This window comes from Petaurus breviceps, unplaced genomic scaffold, assembly GCF_028583685.1.
Source record: "Petaurus breviceps papuanus isolate PSGF00001 unplaced genomic scaffold, PetGlider_PUasm1.0 558, whole genome shotgun sequence".
NCBI classification, from domain to species: Eukaryota; Metazoa; Chordata; class Mammalia; order Diprotodontia; family Petauridae; genus Petaurus; species Petaurus breviceps.
The window spans coordinates 3365650-3382709 of record NW_027186376.1 but is presented as its reverse complement, the minus strand read 5'-3'; the positions used below and the strand labels follow the sequence as shown (position 1 = coordinate 3382709).

Sequence of the window (17060 nt, the reverse complement as noted above, 5' to 3'; positions counted from 1 at the left end):
GTTTTCCTAGAGGCAGCTTTCGAATGTCTTCTTCGGCCTCAGTTTCCGGCAGTTTCCTCCTCCTTCTTCCACCATAAAAATGGTTTCTTTTTCCTTTCATGGGTCAAGAGCTGTCTCTCTTCTGGAGGTAAACTCAAAGAGTGGATGGGCGACTTTCAGATGCCTAGTGGAGAACGCGCGTTTATTAATGCTCATGACCCGTATTGTGCTAAACACTACACTAATTGTCTCCTTTGGTCCTCACAACGGCCCTTGCAGGGAAGGAGATGCTGCCGTTATCCTCATTTTACAGTTGGGGAAACTGAGGCAGATAGCGGTGAAGGGATTTGCCCAGGGTCGCACAGCTAGGAAGTATCTGAAGCTGAATCGAAACTCAGGTTTCCCTGACTCCAGACCCAGTGCTCTGCCCATTCCTCTCGGGACGGGAACCCGCGCCCCCTCTCCTTCTCCCCTGAGCTCCGCGACCAGGAGGGCCGTGGGTGTGGGGAGCCGCAAGGATCGAGAGCTGGGTTTGTGGTCCCATGACACACTTCTTGGGGTCCTAGGTCACAAGGGCTGGAGGGGCCGGCGTCTCCTTAGCCTCCAGCTTGTGGTCCCCCTTGGACTTCTTCCTGGGCGGCTGGGGTGGGGGCTGCTGCCGCAAACGGGACCCGCTGCGGAGAGCGCTCCCGCCCCTGGGTCAGCGCCTGGAGCCGGAGATCCAGGCCGGTCCAGCGCGGGTCGGAGGACTTTTCCGGAGGCGCGGAGGGGACGGGGGTCACTCACGTCCGCCGCAGGGCTTCCTCCCCGTCAGACTCGGCGCTCAGAGACCAGAAATCGTCGCCCTCCGCAGCCCCGGCCCGCCCCAGCGCCAGATTGGGGGGAGGGGGCCTGGCAGGCCGGGGCGCTCGGCCCCCAGCTCCACTGATTAGGGCCACGGGGACAAAGCGCAGCTCCTCCTCCGGCTGCACAGTCTCCTCCTTCCTCAATTCCAGAGTCCAGAGGTGGGGCAGCTGGAGGGAAAGGGCCCCAGTGGCAACCACCTCCAGAGCCAGCTTGCCCTCCCCTCTTGCAGCCTCTACCTCAGCCCCCACCACCAAGACCCGTCTGTGTGGGGGTCACCCTCCACCCGGGTTGAGTAGACCTGGGGCAGGGAGCCAGAGTCTGTTTGGGGTGGAGGCTGATCTCACTGAGGAAATCCTGATTCAAACTGTTATTGGCAGAGATGCCTGCCAGAGTTCGCCTGATGCAGTGGGAAAGGCCTTGGTCATGCGCCTGCTCCTTCCTCCCTCTCCTCCTCCTTTTCCCCAGGGGATGGTGCACCCCCTAAGGAGCTAAAGTTGGAGTCCTGGCCTCAAAGGGCTGCTTTCAGATGCCTAATGGAGAATATGTATTTATTAACATGGGGAATAGGCCTCACCAGTGTCTTCGTGTGTGTATACATATGTGTGGTGGTGATGGAAGGGGTCACAGAAGGTAAAGCAAGGCAAGGTAAGGAAGGTAGGGTCCTAAGAGGTTCCCAATTAGGATCATATATTAAACACTCTGACTTTTAAAAGCCTCCATGATCTGGCTCCTCCCTACCTTTCCAGGCTCCTTCCACTTGGTCCCCTCTAAGCACTCTGCAGTCCCCTGACACAGGCCCCCTGGCTGTTCCTCTGAGGAGATACTTCACCTCCCAATTCCAGGCATGCTTCCTGAGAGTGTCCCACGTCTGGAATCCTCCTCCTCACTTCTGCTTCCTGCCACTCCAGGCTTCTTTCAAGACCCAACTAAGTCTCACCTGCTAGCTATTAATTTAATTAGTTGAGCAGCCGGTTCCTCCTGGGGCTAGGCTGAGTCTTAGGCTCAAGTGAAGAAATCTGCCCTGAGGATGTTTGAAATGTAAGGTGTGATGAATAGTGAGGAGTGACTCAAAGAGAATGGGCAGGATGAGCCCTTTCATCCTTGACCCATGGCTCAGAAAGGGAAAGGTCAGAGTGTCAGAGGGACCACAGAGGCAATGCAGGATGGGGAAGAGGGAAGGGCTTGGAGGACAAGGCACTCTGACCTGGACAGCAAGAGCCTTCACTTCCGTAAGATTCCATTTCTATCTCTCTCTGTATCTGTCTGTTTCTGTCTTTCTCCTTCTCCCTCTTTCTCTCTATGAAATGTGTGTGTGTGTGTATATATATATATATATATATATATATATATAATGTATATAACACAAGAATGGGTACAATCTACAAAATGGAACTAATTATGCTCAGTACTATATATATAATATACTCAGTATTATATATATTACACACACACACACACACACACACATATATATATATATATATATATAGAGAGAGAGAGAGAGAGAGAGAGAGAGAGAGAGAGAGAGAGAGAGATCTGAGTATAATTAGTTGTTCCATTTTGCAGATGTGTATACACAGATACTTGTATTCTGGTGTAAAATACTTGTGTCTTCCCCTTGGAATGTAAGTTCTTTGAGAATAGAGATTATTTCATTCTTTGTACTTATATTCTCAGAGCCTAGAACAATGCAAGACTCATAGTAGGTACTTAATAAATGTTTGTTGATTTATCAATTGGCTCAACAAATCAATATCCTGGGACCAGACCATCTGTCTTTACACATGGAGCTGTTGGTCACTGACAACTCGGATATGAAGTTGACCCATCGAAATTTAAGAACATGGATCAAAATAAATGCTCTCTGATCAATCCTCTTAATCTCCAAAGTACTTTACCCATACAGAGGGTCCTAGAGGAAGGAATAGCACTGTTCTGTTTGCTTCTGGTGTTGTCCAAGGGGCTTTCCCCAGTCTAGAGAGGAGGAGCTTACATCCTGATACTTTGTTACGAAAAGCAGCTGTTTATCCACCTCTGCCATGAACCTTAGAACATTAATCATCAAAGAATAAGAAGCAGCAAAGGACATTTCCCAGGACCATTTATAGGGGGACCCATTAGAAAAAGAGAAAAATGAAAAACTGGCCATGTGACCTTGGACAAGTCACTTAACCCCAATTGCCCTCCAAAAAGCAAAAAGAAAAAAAAAAAGAGAAAAATGAGGTAGCAGTGAGAATAAGGTGAAGACCGAGATTGGGAGCTGGGCCTGTGTTGTCACCGATAGACAGCACTCCCAGATGAGGAAATTCCCTCTATCCGTACAAATGAATTTACCAGTAAATGAAGGTTGATCCCTTCATTTGCAACCTAGAGCCTTAGGGAGTTGATGAGAGCCTGGAGCAGTGAGTGGACTATCCCAGGTCACAAAGCCAAGAAGTGTTAGAAGTGGGACTCAAACTCAGATCTTCTTGGCTCTAAGGCCAGCTGCCTCAGCAATGAAAATCCTAGTAGCAGATTCTATGGTGGTTCCCCACAAATAGCGACCCCATGGGTGGTTACTATTATGTCCTTTTTTTTTTTTAAGCAATCGGGGTTAAGTAACTAACAAGGTTACACGGCCAGTTATTTCTGGGGGTGGTGCTAAGCATCTGTATCTGAGCCCGGATTTGATCCCCAGGTCATCCCAACATTGGAGCCAGTGTTCCCACTTGCTGTGCTACCTGGCTACCCCATTATGTCCATTTTTTAGAGGAGTAAATTAAGGCCCAGAGAGGGGAAATAACCTCCCCAGGATCATGCTGGCAGTGAGTGGCTGAGCCAGGTTTATCCTCAGGTCTCCGGATTCTAATCCAGTCAAAGCTGGAAAGAACCCTAGAAATCACCTTGCCTTTTTTGTGTGCCACAGACCCTTGAAGCAGTGAATCTGGTAAAGCCCGGGGACCCCTTCTAAGGGTTTTAAAAGCATGAAATCAAATAGATAGGATAACGAAGGAAACCAATTATATTGAAATAGCATTAGAATACCAAACCAAACTCATGGACCTCCTGAGATCTATCCAAGTCTCTCTATACCTTTGCGGGTCCTTGGACACCATTTAAGAACCTCTGCCCTAGTCTAAGCTGAACTTGGACAAACATTCTGAAATGAGTAGTTTTCCAGCCTTTGCTTGAAGGCATCCAGTGCTGAACTAAGCCGGCCCTTCCTGCTCTAAGACGCCTCTACTGGCAGGAAGGTTTTTACTTGCTTTGAGACAAAGCTCTCTTCTTTGCACCTGGTTCCATCCTCTGGGGTCTAAGCATCTAAGTGTGATTCCTCTTCCCCAAAATAGCTCTTTAAATCCTGGAAGTCATCTCTTACTTGGATCCCACCCTGGGCTCTAACCCTTGGATCTCACCAGGGCCCTCCCAATGATAAACACTGCCCTTCACAATCACTTGGTTTCCTCTGGTTCATGGGGCTGAAGTCTTTCACTGTTATGCTTTCTGACCCCCAAGCTTGGGCCCTGCTGGGTTGCTTAAATCCATCAGCTGTGATCCATTTTCTAGCCCACACTTGTCCAAACACAGAGACCTAGTTGAGTGTAGACATAATGGAATCTGGTTACAGGGCAGGGAGAGGTGGGTGTCATGGTGTAAAAAGAAGGGCATTGGGCTTACTAGATGTGCGACCCTGGGCAAGTCACTTCCCTATCTGTGCCTCAGTTTCCTCATCTGTAAAATGAAGATGATACTCCTTTCTCAACCTCATGGTGTGGTTGTACAGCAAATGCTTTGTAAATTGATCAGTTAATCAATTGACAAGCAATTATTAGGCATCTTCTATGCACTAGGTACCATAAAGATCTAATTCCAAACCAATCAGAGTATGAAGGAGATTGATCATAAAAGACAAGCTAGATGTCTTTTGTTAAAATGAAATAAAAAATTCTATGAAATCATAAGCCCCAGAGATGCTGCTGATTGACAAGATCAGAGAGAGTTCCTCACTGGGCACTCTCTCCACAGATGAAATTACAGGGCAGTTAAAAAAAAAGTTGACAGCTTTTACACAAGTAAAATCAATGGATATTATATATATGAAGAGATTATAAGATAGGAAAATATTTATCCCAATAAAAGACCTCCCTCAGAACAAAAAACGCTAAATCTAATGATCATGTCTGATCGCTTCTGGGGCTGCATTCTGCCCCACTAGTCCTTCCCCTCTTAGCAGTGAGGAAGAAAAGAGGTCTGTTTCATTAATTGTTCACTGTTTTGGTCACTTTTGCCCTGGATCAGTTCACAAAAGTCTTCCCATATTTCTTTGAAATCTTCATATTTGTTATTTCTTACTAGGCATCGATATTCCATTGCATTCATATAATATAAGCTTCCTGAGGACAGGAGCTATTCATTTCCCTCTTTGTATCCCCAGCACCTTGCCCAATGCCTGTCAAAGGCACTTAATAAATGTTTGTAAATTGACTAATTGATATGATAGGTTTGTTTCTTTTTTCAGTCATTTCCCAACTGGTTTCCTAATCTATGTTTCCATAAAGATTTATGTCATGACTCTGTTGGTATACACTAGCTCTTTGTTTCTGTCTTTGATGTCCTTCCTGTAACAAAGGCTTGGGGTCACTGAGTCAAAAGTGTGTGTGGGGGTAGTTTCTCAATTGATTCAAATGAGAAATCTATGAAATAGGTAGTATCAGGTAACATGGTGTAGTGGGAAGACTTGGGTTTGAATTCTACCTCTGACGCTTACCAACTGAGTGACCATGGGCAAGTTATCAGGCTTCTCTGAGCCTCAGTTTCCCTTTCTGTCAAGTCAGGATAATAACGTCCATTGTACTTGTCTCATAGGGTTTTTGTGAAGACTTGGTAAAGCAACGAATGTAAAGTGCTTTCAAATCTTAAAGTTCTGTAGAAATGCCAGAGATTCCTTTGATATATGGGGAAACTGATTCCAAGAAGGACTTATCCAATGTCACAAAGCTAGTCTGTGGTAGAACATGAAATTTATTCCAGAACTTCTGACCCTATGACCAGTGAACTGTTCACTCTAGCACTATCACTAGGTTTATTATCTGGTAAATAAAGGAGATGGACAAGGTCGAAATCCTCCACAGCTCTGACTTTGTGACTTCATCCACATAGTTTAGATCTCACCCCTCATTTACTTACCATGAAGGAAGCATCCACATGTCGGAGATGTTTGAGCCCTGAGCAGAGGAAGGAAAGAAATATTATCTGGAGAACATTTCCAAACCAAGGCTTGGATAACAATGGTAGGTGATCTAATAGTAAAAAGAATGGAGATGCTGAGTATCTCCCCTACTCATCCCTGAGCCATAGCTCAGAAAGGACAGAGTTGGAAAGGACTTCAAAGATAAGGAAGTCAGAGCCCTAGGGGTTCCTATAGAGAATTCAGAGCTGCAGGAAGGTCACATTTAGCTGGTACAGTGTAAACACTTAATCGTTCCTTGTTGTTGACTAGATGACCTCTTAGCTGGTATGCAATAAGTGGTTAATCATTGCTTGAAGTTAGCTAGATGGCTTCTTAGCTGGTACATAGTAAGTGCTTATTCATTGCTTGTTGTAAGCTAGAGAATGTCTGAGGTCCTTTCTAGCTATAATTCTAGGATCCCATCGTCATTTAGAGTGTTTTGAGATTCAGATGAGATAACATATGTAAGCAATGAAAGATTTAAAGCCATAACACCTTTGATTTTGTGATGGCAAGATGCGATAAGATCCCCAGCTCTAGAGTTGGAAGGGCCCTCTGAAGCAATTCAGTTCAGGACTGATAGTTTTACAGCTTAGGAACCTAAGGGAGAGGAAGCTGAAATGATCTGCCCAAGTTAGCACTTGTTAGGTAGTAAGTGGCAGGGCTGGCAAGGACACCCAAGTCCACTGACTCCAAATCCAGTGTTCTTTTGAGAGGAGGATGGAAATAGGTGCTCCATCCTTGCCTCATTTTGTACACTGAGTGCATGTCTACTTCCCCCTTTGAAGGAGAGCCCAGATATGAGCCATCACCTAATATCTAAGTAATTTGTTTGTAGGGCACTGAGGTTGGGGGTTTAACAAGGCAGAGTGTGAGTAAAGGGAACTTAACCCTCTTGTTAGACATCAGATTCTGCCAGCACTGAATCTGGTCTGAAACAAATGTGTGGCTCCAGGGTAGAGGGGCCCCTTTACTAAGAAGGGAGTGGGCATAGTGTCCAGCTCTCTTGGCACCTCAGAGGTCATCAATAGTAGGTAATGCCAATGGCAATGGGAAAATCCTAGAATCATAGTCTGAGAGCTAAAAAAGGCTTTCGAGAATGTCTATCCCATCCCCAACTGGTGAGAAGGGAGGGAGCCTAGGCTGAGGGATGCTCAATGACTTCCTTGTGATGGGGGACTTTCAATTCCAGCACTCTTTCCCCAATTTCCTGAATAATGTCAGCTAGTATTTATTTAACACCCTATGGTTTACAAAGTGCTCTTACATACACTATCTGGTTTGATTCTTACCACCACCCTGTGTGCTACGTGTTGTTATTCCCCCGTTTTACAGGTGAAGAAACTGAGTCTCATAGAAGTTAAGCACTTTGCCCAGGATCATAGGAAGTGTCTAAGACAGGGTTTGAACCTGTTTCTTCTTCTGGTCCATGAGGACCAGGTAGTTCACCTGCAGGAGTGCAAAGGAGAAGTTATCAGTACCTTGGAGAGCACTGCAAGAAGCAAGGTCTTCCTCTCTTGGGGCCGGGTCTCACTGACTTAGTTGACCTCAACAAGTATTTATGAAGCACCTACCACACAGGAGGTAGATGCAGCTAAATAGCCCAGTGTCTGAAGTCAGGAAGACTTATTTTCCTGAATTCAAACCTGGCCTCAGACACTTCCTAGCTGTGTGACCCTGGGCAAGTCACTTAGCCCTGTTTACCTTAGTTTTCTCATCTGTAAAGTGTGCTGGAGAAAGAAATGCAGTATCTCTGCCAAGAAGAACCTAAATGGGGTCATGGAGAGTCAGACATGACCGAACAACAGCCATACACCAGGGACTGTGCCAGGTGCCAGGGACACTAATAAAAAGTCTTAAATGAATTAGCTTCTGCCCTCAAGGAGTTTACAGGGTCCTAGAGGAACACCAGATGGGATCCTCCCCACTGCTAGATGAAACAATGCCCATTTGAGAAGTAACATGGGAGAATTCTGTGTGCCTGGCACCAGTCTGGACTCAGGGCTTGGAATCCCAGTTCTGACCTCTGCCCTTGGTAAGCCCCCTTCCTCTGTGCCTCAATTTCCTCTTCTACAAAGCGAAGGGGCTGGGCTAGCTGATCTCCAAGCCCACTTCTATCTAGATGACAGTAGGTGTCTCTGGGTCTCCCTCTTCTTTTCTCTCCTCCTCATTTATCCCTCTCATCTCTTTCTCCATCAGCATTTATCGTAGCACCTGGTACACAGTAGGTGCTTAATGAATGTTTGTTGATTGGCCAATTGATTCCAATGATCGTCACATCAAAACTAAGGGACAAGGGTTTCATCTCTCTTTGGCTCCTAATGCAAAAAGGATTGCTCTCATCTCAGAGCTGGTGGTTTGGTATTGTGTAAGTGGCTGCAGTTTTATTGAAGGACTCTCTAAATGGGCTTGGATTCTGTCCTACAAAACTCTGTGATGTCAGGCTGATCTTACTTAGCTCTTAACTACGGGACCTGTTTTATTTTACAATCACAGCACCCCCTCCAGCGTGCCACGTGAGAGTTTTAGCCCCACTGTGCTCTGTCAGAACATGTCTCCGCAGCTGGTAGATTCATCCTAATGATTTGTTGGGAGGTTTGAATCCTTGATAATCCAATGCTGCAAAGTGTACCTGGGAAGTATCTTCAGTAAGTCTAATATTCCACCTACCTTGTTGCTTCAAGGTTTATAGACGTTGAGATGGAAGGGACTTTGGAGGCCAGCTAGTCTTACTCCACCACATTACAGATGAGGAAGCTGAGGCCCAGAGAGATTATTTGAATTTCCCAAGGTCACACAGGCAGCATAGGACAAAGGGCAGGATTTGAACCTGGGACTCCAAAGACAGCTTTTTCTCCATTGTATGATGCTACTTATGGTTTAGTGAGTTGCTTTGGGAAGTGATTTGATTGGTCACCAGTTCTCTGGAGATGAGCCTCTCTGAATTTGCTGGCAGAGCATGGGGAGACAAGGTCTAGGTTTGAAGACAGAGGGCCTGAATTCAAATCTCATTTTGTTACATACTAGCTGTTTGGCTTTAGGGAAATAATTTACTTTCTCTGTGCCTCAGTCTGCATACCTGTAAAATCCAGAGACTGGACTGTCCATTGATAAACTTCTATTAAGCACCTACTATGGTCTAGGCTCTAGGGACACAAAGCAAGGCAAACCCCCCCAAACAGTCCCTGCCCTCTGAAAGCCCACAACTTAGTGGGGGAGATAGTAGCAGTAGCAGCAAAGAGCTCCTTACAAAGGGGATGTACACAAGTTAATATGGAGACATCCTCAGAGGGAAGGCACTAAGACCGAGGTGAATAGGATAAACCTTCTCCTAGAAAGTGGGACTTTGGCTGAGGCCTCAAAGAAGCCAGGGGAGCTTTGAAGGGGAGATGAGGAGAGAAAGAGCACCCAGTTTGGGGGCAGCCAGGGACAGTTCTGCCATGGGGAGATGGAATGTCTTGTAGGGGCAGCAAGGCCAGTGTCATTGGGTCACAGACTCATGGAGAAGACTGGACAGTGGGAGGGGGTCAGGTAGGAAGGACTGAGTGCCAGAGGTGACAGAGAGTCTGTGGAGATGGTCAGACATGCACTTTAGGAAGGTAAGAGTGGCAGCTGAGTGGAGGTTGTGGTGGAATGGGGAGACATTAGAGGCACTTTGAGAACACCTGCCCTGGATTATGAGCAAAATGTCCAAAAGAAACAGGCCAGTGACCCAGAATCTAGTCTTTTCTCCCTGTGTGACCTTATACAAACCACTCCACCTCTCTGGGGCTCATCTGTAAAAACGAGGGAGGTCAGGATTTGGAGAGAGCAGAATTTGGAGCCAGGTGACCTGGATTCAATGCTGGATCTGTCACTGGCTCTTTCTGGGGCCTCCGGCAAGTCTAGTTGCCTATTTGGGCTCCCCTTTCCTTTTCTGTAAAATGAGGTGTTTGTACTACATGGCCTCTGAGGACCTGTCCAGCTCCAAAGCTATGCTCTGATCCTAGAGGATTGTCCCCATTTTCCAGATGAACAAATTGAGGTGAAAGACCCAGGTCTCTTGACACTCATTCCATTGGTCTTTTGCCATAAGTAGGGGAGTGATATAATCAGACTTGTTCATTAGGAAGATGGGTCAGGCAGCATGTAAAGCATAGAGAAGAGGGGGAGAAATTAGAGAGAGGGAGACAAATTAGGAGCCTGATTCAGCCCCTGAGTCGGGAGGTGACAAGGGCCTTGACAAAGGGAGTGGGAGTGGAGTCAGGACAGAATTTCAGAACTGGGAGGGGCATTGGAAACCAGTTAGTCCCATCCTAAAGTGCACAAGAACCCTGCACCCAGCCAATGATGGTTCATCCCTTGTTTGAAGACACTAAGGGGACTCAGATGGTCCTCACAATTGGAGTCATCCAAAAGTAAAAGGGACTGTCTTGGGAGGCGATGGATCCCCTTTCCCTGGATGTCTTCAAGTAAATGCTGGCAGGTTCCTTACACCCCAGGGGGGACTGAATGTGAGATCTTGGGGTCAGAGGACAGAGAGCTTTGAATGCCAGGCCAAACCATTCGGATTGCCCCAGGTTATGTTTTTGCATGTATTATTTGTTGCATCTCATGGCTGCCTGTACATGCCAGTGGAGCTGTATTCCCTTTCTATGTTGTATATATTTTATATCGTCTATCTTTGTAAATGTTTGTTGGTGCTTAAGTTTATAAATAACAAAAGAAAATTTAAATGAATGTGTAAGTGCTTGGTAAACCCTAAAACCCAATACCAGCTGGACTTGTTGGCAGTAGGTCATGTTGACTGTTTCCCAAGTAGTGCTGGGTGGGAGGAGAGAGGAGGAATGGTTGCACAGGGAGTTTGTACAGCCCAGGAGGGGGGCTTGGTGGGGACTCAGGAAGCAGAGGCCCATTCCCTGAGATGACCAGCAGAGTTAAGGAGGCCAAACTGCAGGCTGCTTTAGAGAGGAATGGGCTCTGGTCAGGGAGGTAGGAACCTTGGGTCTGAGTTCTGATTTAGCCACCAACTTCTTGAGTGACCTTGGACAAATCACTTCCTTTCTCAGCCCCGAAATTTTCTTTGTAAAATGATGATGACAAACTCTGTCCTCTTTCCCTCATGGGGTGCTGGTGAGAATCAAGAGAGATTGGGTATGTAAAGGGCTATTCTATGGCATCAAAGGCTCAGAAGTCAGAGTCGGGAGGCCCCTTGTGTTGAGATGCTCAAGGACAGCCCTGTCCCTGAAGGAGAACTCCATGACAAGTCAGTATCCAGTCTTTATTTCAAGATGTCACAATAGCAACTCACTGCTTTGTGGGGAAGCCCACAGCATACTTAGAAGCACAGACCATTTTAGTCACTCCTTATCTGGGCTAATTAGCATCAATCTCATTGCTCCACAGATTCAATGAAATCTCCAGCCTTCGTCCTGTAGTTTTTTTTACTCTTTCCCAGACATTACAGGGAGAGGGGAGAGAGATGGACTGGTTGGGTGACTATAGTAAGTCCTTGCCCCTCCCTGGGCTTAGTTTCCTCATCTGTGAAATGGGAATAATAGTACTTGTCTCCCCCCCGCCCCCGGGGTCATTGGAAGGAAAGTGACCTGTAAACTGGAAGGTGCTATAAAATTAAATATCCAGTTATTTCTACTCACTGTGGTCAATAGGGACCCCTGGGTGGCTTCTCAGTCGGATATGACCTTTCCTCCTGGGAAGCCACCCACGGGTCACTTTCTGCTTTCTCACTGGTGCAGGTGGCCCTCTGCCTATGTTATAGTCACTTCTCCTCGAGTATCTCACCCCCTCCTTTGAGATCCCTGCAAGCTGCTTAGTGGCCAGTGGTACTCACAGGGCACTCTGCACAAAGTTGCCACTTTGTAAATATTTAAGCGAACCCACAAGTTAGTGAATGAACAAAGGCACACTCACGTGAGTAAATGAATCAGCGAAGAAATGAATGAGCGAAGGCAAGTCTGAACGAATGAAGTAATGAATGAGTGCACTCAGTGAACGAATGAATGTGAATGAATGGGTGAGAGTGAGCTAACAAATGAAGGAATGCTGGATAACAGCAGCGCAGGCCCTACTGAGAGAGGCAAGGGCATTTTTTAAATCGTGTGGTTCTAACTCGTCTTTCTGGCGGGCAGACCTGCGCCTGTATGACCTCGGGCATCACTTCGCCTCTCTGGGCACCGAGCTGGGAGATGTCCGAGGCACATCCATCCCGCCCCCAGCTCCAATCTCGGATCCCTGGGAAGCTGGGAGGCTCCTGTCCCCCCTCAATACAGAGGAGGCAAGCCTGACCTGACCTCCAGGACTGCGTGAACACGGCTCTGAGGGATCCGGAACAGCCTGCAAAGGCGGGAGGACTAGCTCACGCATAGCCAGCGAGCGGGTCGGAATCTGTGTGGGAGCCGTACCGCAGGTGGCTTGCGGGGAGGGGGCAGGGCGCAGGCGCTGGGATTGGACGGGCCGGCGGGTGACGTCATGGATGTGGAGGCAGTAGTAAGTCGGCTCAATCCCCGAGGCCGCACTCTGGCCAGCTGTGCTGGACAGATGCTCTCAGTGCCTCGGGCTCAGCGCGGTTCCGAGGCTGAGGCTAACCAGAGCCGCAGACATGTATGAGCAGGAGGGAAGCTGGGACGTGTCCTTCGCAGGCTCGGGCTTCTTGGGGCTCTACCACGTGGGCGTGCTGGCCTGCCTGAAAGAGCGCGCCCCGCAACTCTTAAGCGGGGCGCGCCGCTTCTACGGCTCCTCGTCCGGCTCGCTCTGCTGCCTTGCGGTCCTCACCAGCAAGTCCATGGGTGCGTGGCTCCCCGAGGGGCGGCCCGGGACCCGGGGCCGCAGCCAGACTCCGGGGCAGCGCCGAGTCCCATAGGGTGTCTGGGCTCGGGTCCAAGCGTCGGGGCTCGGAGCCCGGCCGTGCCACTCCTGGCTGTGAGTTCTGGGGCATATCAGCTCCCTTCTAAAGAGGGAAGGGAGCAGGTGATCTCTAAGGCCCCTGCTCAGCTTGTGGGCGGGCGGATGGGGCCAGGGGGTCTAGAGTCAGAAGCCACAGTGATCTAGGGCAGCTTCCAGCTGTCAAGCTTCTGGTACCCGCCCTGCCCCGGGCCAGGCGTCTGGATTCAGCAAGAGGAAAGCTTAAACCTTAAAAGCAGGCAGGAAAATGGGGTGGAGGGAAGGGGAAGGAGGGCGGGCTGGAGGCTCTCAGTGGGCAGCTGGTTCCCCGAGAAAGAGATGGCAGAGACTGGGGAGAGCATTTAAGGACATTCCCACATCCCTCACGTGACAGAAGGGGAAACTGAAGCCCGGAGAGACGGTGTATCGTGAAGAGTTTGGGTAGGAGCATGGCTCCTCTGGCCTTTTGAGAGTTCATGGGGGAGGCGGTGGGAAAGAGGGGGAGAAGCTTTCTGTAATCTTGAGCCCTGCCAGGGTTAGTTCAGCTTAGTCTAAACACAGGTGGGAGAGCCACTGAAAAGACAGATCTTTTTCAGAGTCCAGCTCCTGGACAGAGACTTGGTGTCCTGGCAGACTGGAGGGCTTTTGTTTGGTGGAGGATGGAAAGAGACCAAGTCATACATAAGAAGGGAAGGTTTCCCTTGGGAAAGAGAAGATCCGGGATCTTGGCCGCTGCCTTTGATCTCCCGCTGTCCTGTGGAAGATAGATCAGACTAGTTCTTTATTGCCTCAGAGGGCAGAACTAAAAGGAGTGTGTGAGTGTGTGTGTGAGTGAGTGTGTGTGTGTGAGTGAGTGTGTGTGTACATTCCTATTTGGCTGAGAATTAAACCAGGTGACCTTTGTGGTCCCTCTGAGTTCCAAGGATCTGTGAGGCTTTGAAGAAGAAAGCTTTAAGACAAAAAGAAAGAAGCTCATTGACTCACATATTGGTCATGCTTTGCAAAGTACATTCCTCATAACAGACCTTCCCATTACAGGTTCCAATCGAATTCCTCGTAACAGGGCAGGTCATGCAAAGATTGTTTAGTCCATTTTGTAGATGATGAAACTGAGGCCCAGTAAGAGGAATAAGTTGTTCCCAGTGACACTATTAGTAAGTGCCAGAGCAGGACTTAAATGTAGACCTCTTGGATCAAAAACAGGTGCCCACCTCCCTCCACTATGCTGACTTTCAGTCCTGTAGGTAACTGGGAGGGGAAAATGCTGCCAAACACCCTCTATGCTTCCCCCTCCCATCTGAGATTTCACCAGTTTGGGAACTGTCAGTGAGAGAGCTCCCTTTATTGACATACAGAGGAAACTCATCTGTAACATTAGAGACCTAATTTAAAGTTAAGTGACTTTCCCAAGGTCACACAGCTAGGATGTGTTACAGATGAGACTTGAACTCAAGTCTTTATTCTGAGACCAGCTCACCATCCATTAGGCAACACTGTCTCTTCCTCTTCTCTGTTTTTTTTTTTTTGTTTGCTTAGTTGATAAGCGTTTGGTAAACTCTTACCATGTGCCATGCACCAAGGGCTGGGGTTACAAAGAAGAGAAAAAACACAGTCACTGCTTTCCAGGGGCTCACAGTCTAATGAGGGAGACACCAGGAAAATAACTATGCAGCATACCAATACGTAGTGTCTATGGGGTACTCTCAGTGGGAAGGAATGTCTGGGAGCCCGGGAGGATGAGGCGGACCAGAAAAGCCTAGAGCCTAAGATGGACGTTGGTAGTGTCCTGAAGGAAGCTTAGGCTTCTGAGGTCCTCCAAACAATTGCTAGTGACTCTCCTTCCATTCTAGAGGTTGTTGTCTTTATTTAATAGTGTCTTGCCCATTCTGGGATGGGAGTGGGCTAGGCTTGTGTTTTTATTGTGTAGGGATAGGCTGTGCATGTGGATCTCTTGAGTTTGGGAGTTCTGAGCTGCAGGAGGGCTACAGCTGATCAGGTGTGAAGTAGTGTGCGTGTGTGCGTGAGTTCGTGTGAGTAACCAGTGTGCTTCCAATCTGTGTGAGATAGAGAAACTCAGTGTAGAAAGGGAAAGGAAGGAGAAAAGAAGGGGAAAGGAGAGGAAGGGAAGGGACCACCAGAGAAGGGGTTGTAGCTCTCCACCTGTTTGCGGGTAGAGTCTTTGACCAATCCCACCTCCCCTCCCAAGCCTAAGGGAAAGTCTTGTCTAAGGGCACAGTATTGAGGAAAGGGCCTGTCTGCTGTTCTTTTCTAGACTTCTGTTGTTCCAACCTCATGGACATACTCAAGGAAGTCCAGGCAAAAAGCATCGGCATCTTCCACCCCTCCTATGACATCTTGGACTTTGTGAAACGGCGCCTCCAGAAGCACCTTCCCGACAACGTTCACGAGCTGGCCTCCCAGAGGATGGGCGTCTCCCTCACTCGGTGGCCAGATGGAAAGAATGTGATCATCACCCACTTTGCCACCCGAGATGAGCTCATCCAGGTGGGTCTCTGTGGTTGAGTAAGGCTTGAGCCCCGCAACAAAGAGAATGGCACATTGGGAAGCCCCCGAGTGAAGCCAGACAGCATTGACTTTGGGTCAGGAGATCTGGCTTTGACCCTAAACTCTGCTAGTGACCAGAGCCATGTGGCTTTGAGGAAGCCACTCCAGGCTTGAGCACCCTCCTGTGAAGGAGTCAGGCTAGGTGATCTGGCTCTAAATCCTTGGGTTTCCCCAGTGGCCTTGAGAATAGGGCATGGAGGGTGGCAAGATACTTTTCAGATGGGGTGAACATCCCTGGAATCTCTGCCCTCTCTGTGTCCTTGCATTGGGAGGATTTTCCCAGCCTGCTTTGGGGAAAATGGCAGGTCTGGCCAGGAGGCAGCTGTCTGGGTGAAGATGGTCTATCTTACAGCATTGATGTCAGACCCAAATAGAAACTGTGGGGACATATCGACTTAGAAAACCACAGATTTGCATTATCTATGTTATCTGTTTGGTCAGGCCACACCTGGGAATGTTGCAGCTGTCTGAGGCCCAGACTGTTGTATTTGTCTCTTCTGTCATAGAGGCCTTCCTGCCTTGGGCTGGGAACTTAGACAAAATGTCCACCAAGGCCCTTTTCAGTCTATTGAATTCAGTTCAACACATTTTCATTATGTACCTACTGTGTGCAGAGTGTCATGACAGGCAGACACCAGCAAGAGCAAGGCAACTAAGATACAGGCCCTCCCCTCAAGTAACTTCTAATCCAATGATGGGAAAGGCAGCTCCCAAGTAACCCATCCAAGAGAAGGCGAGATAGAGGGATCCTGCTGGAGGAGCGTGGCCAGTGCAGCCTCCAGGAAGGTGTCCCTGAGGACACAGCCCCCGAGACTTCAGCAACTAAAGAGGGGGTACCATGAGCCCAGGTGGGTGAGCAGAGGTGGCAGGTGTTGCTTTGGCTGGTCTAGGCAAGGCAGGGAGGTGGGAACTAGGTAGTAGAGGGCTTTGATCAGCAGACTTAGGGCTCTTATTTTCTTCTAGACCCAATGGGAATGATGTGGTCAGAGCTGTGATTTGGGCAGCTGTGTGGGAGGGGGACAGACTAGAGGCAGGAAGAGCAGGTAGGAGACTATTGTAATAATCCAGGTGGGAGGTGATGGAGACTGGCTATTGTTTGAGTGGGAAGGAAAGGACAGAAATAAATATTGATGGGGGTAGGGAGGACTTGGCAATTGGACAGAGAAGGTGAAAGAGAAGAGAGAACAAAAGATGATTTTTGAGTTTGTGAGCCAGGGTGACCAGGGGAACAGTGGTAGTGCCAGAGCAGAGAAGCAGGAAGGAAGTTCAATGTGGGGTGTGTTGAATTTGAGGGGCAAGTGAGGACAAGCAGAGGGTAGTTGGAGCTGTGGGACTGGAGCTCAGGAGAGACCAGGAATGGCTGTAGGGATCTGGGAGCCATTGGTAGAGAGATCAATGAACCCATGAGGGTGGTGGAGACTGACAAGGGAGAGAGTATAGGGAGCAAGGAGTTAGAAGAGGAGATGGGGGGAGAGAGAGAGAGAGTGAGAGAGAGAGAGAGAGAGAGAGAGAGAGAGAGATAGCAAGAGAGAGAGAGCTATAGTGGAAAGAATGATGGTTAGAGGTAGAGAGAGAGCAAGTG

General features: G+C 48.3%; 1 protein-coding gene across 1 annotated transcript in view; it reads left to right on the top strand.

Annotated features, from left to right (window-relative positions):
- Positions 1-7996: 7996 nt before the first annotated feature.
- The window catches only part of PNPLA5 (patatin like phospholipase domain containing 5), a 26190-nt gene continuing 17126 nt past the window's right edge, over positions 7997-17060 (top strand). Inside the window, exons 1-4 of the mRNA XM_069102835.1 lie at positions 7997-8069; positions 12163-12308; positions 12543-12819; positions 15186-15418. Coding sequence (XP_068958936.1) covers positions 7997-8069; positions 12163-12308; positions 12543-12819; positions 15186-15418 — 729 coding nt within the window. The remainder of the gene's footprint in view (positions 8070-12162; positions 12309-12542; positions 12820-15185; positions 15419-17060) is intronic.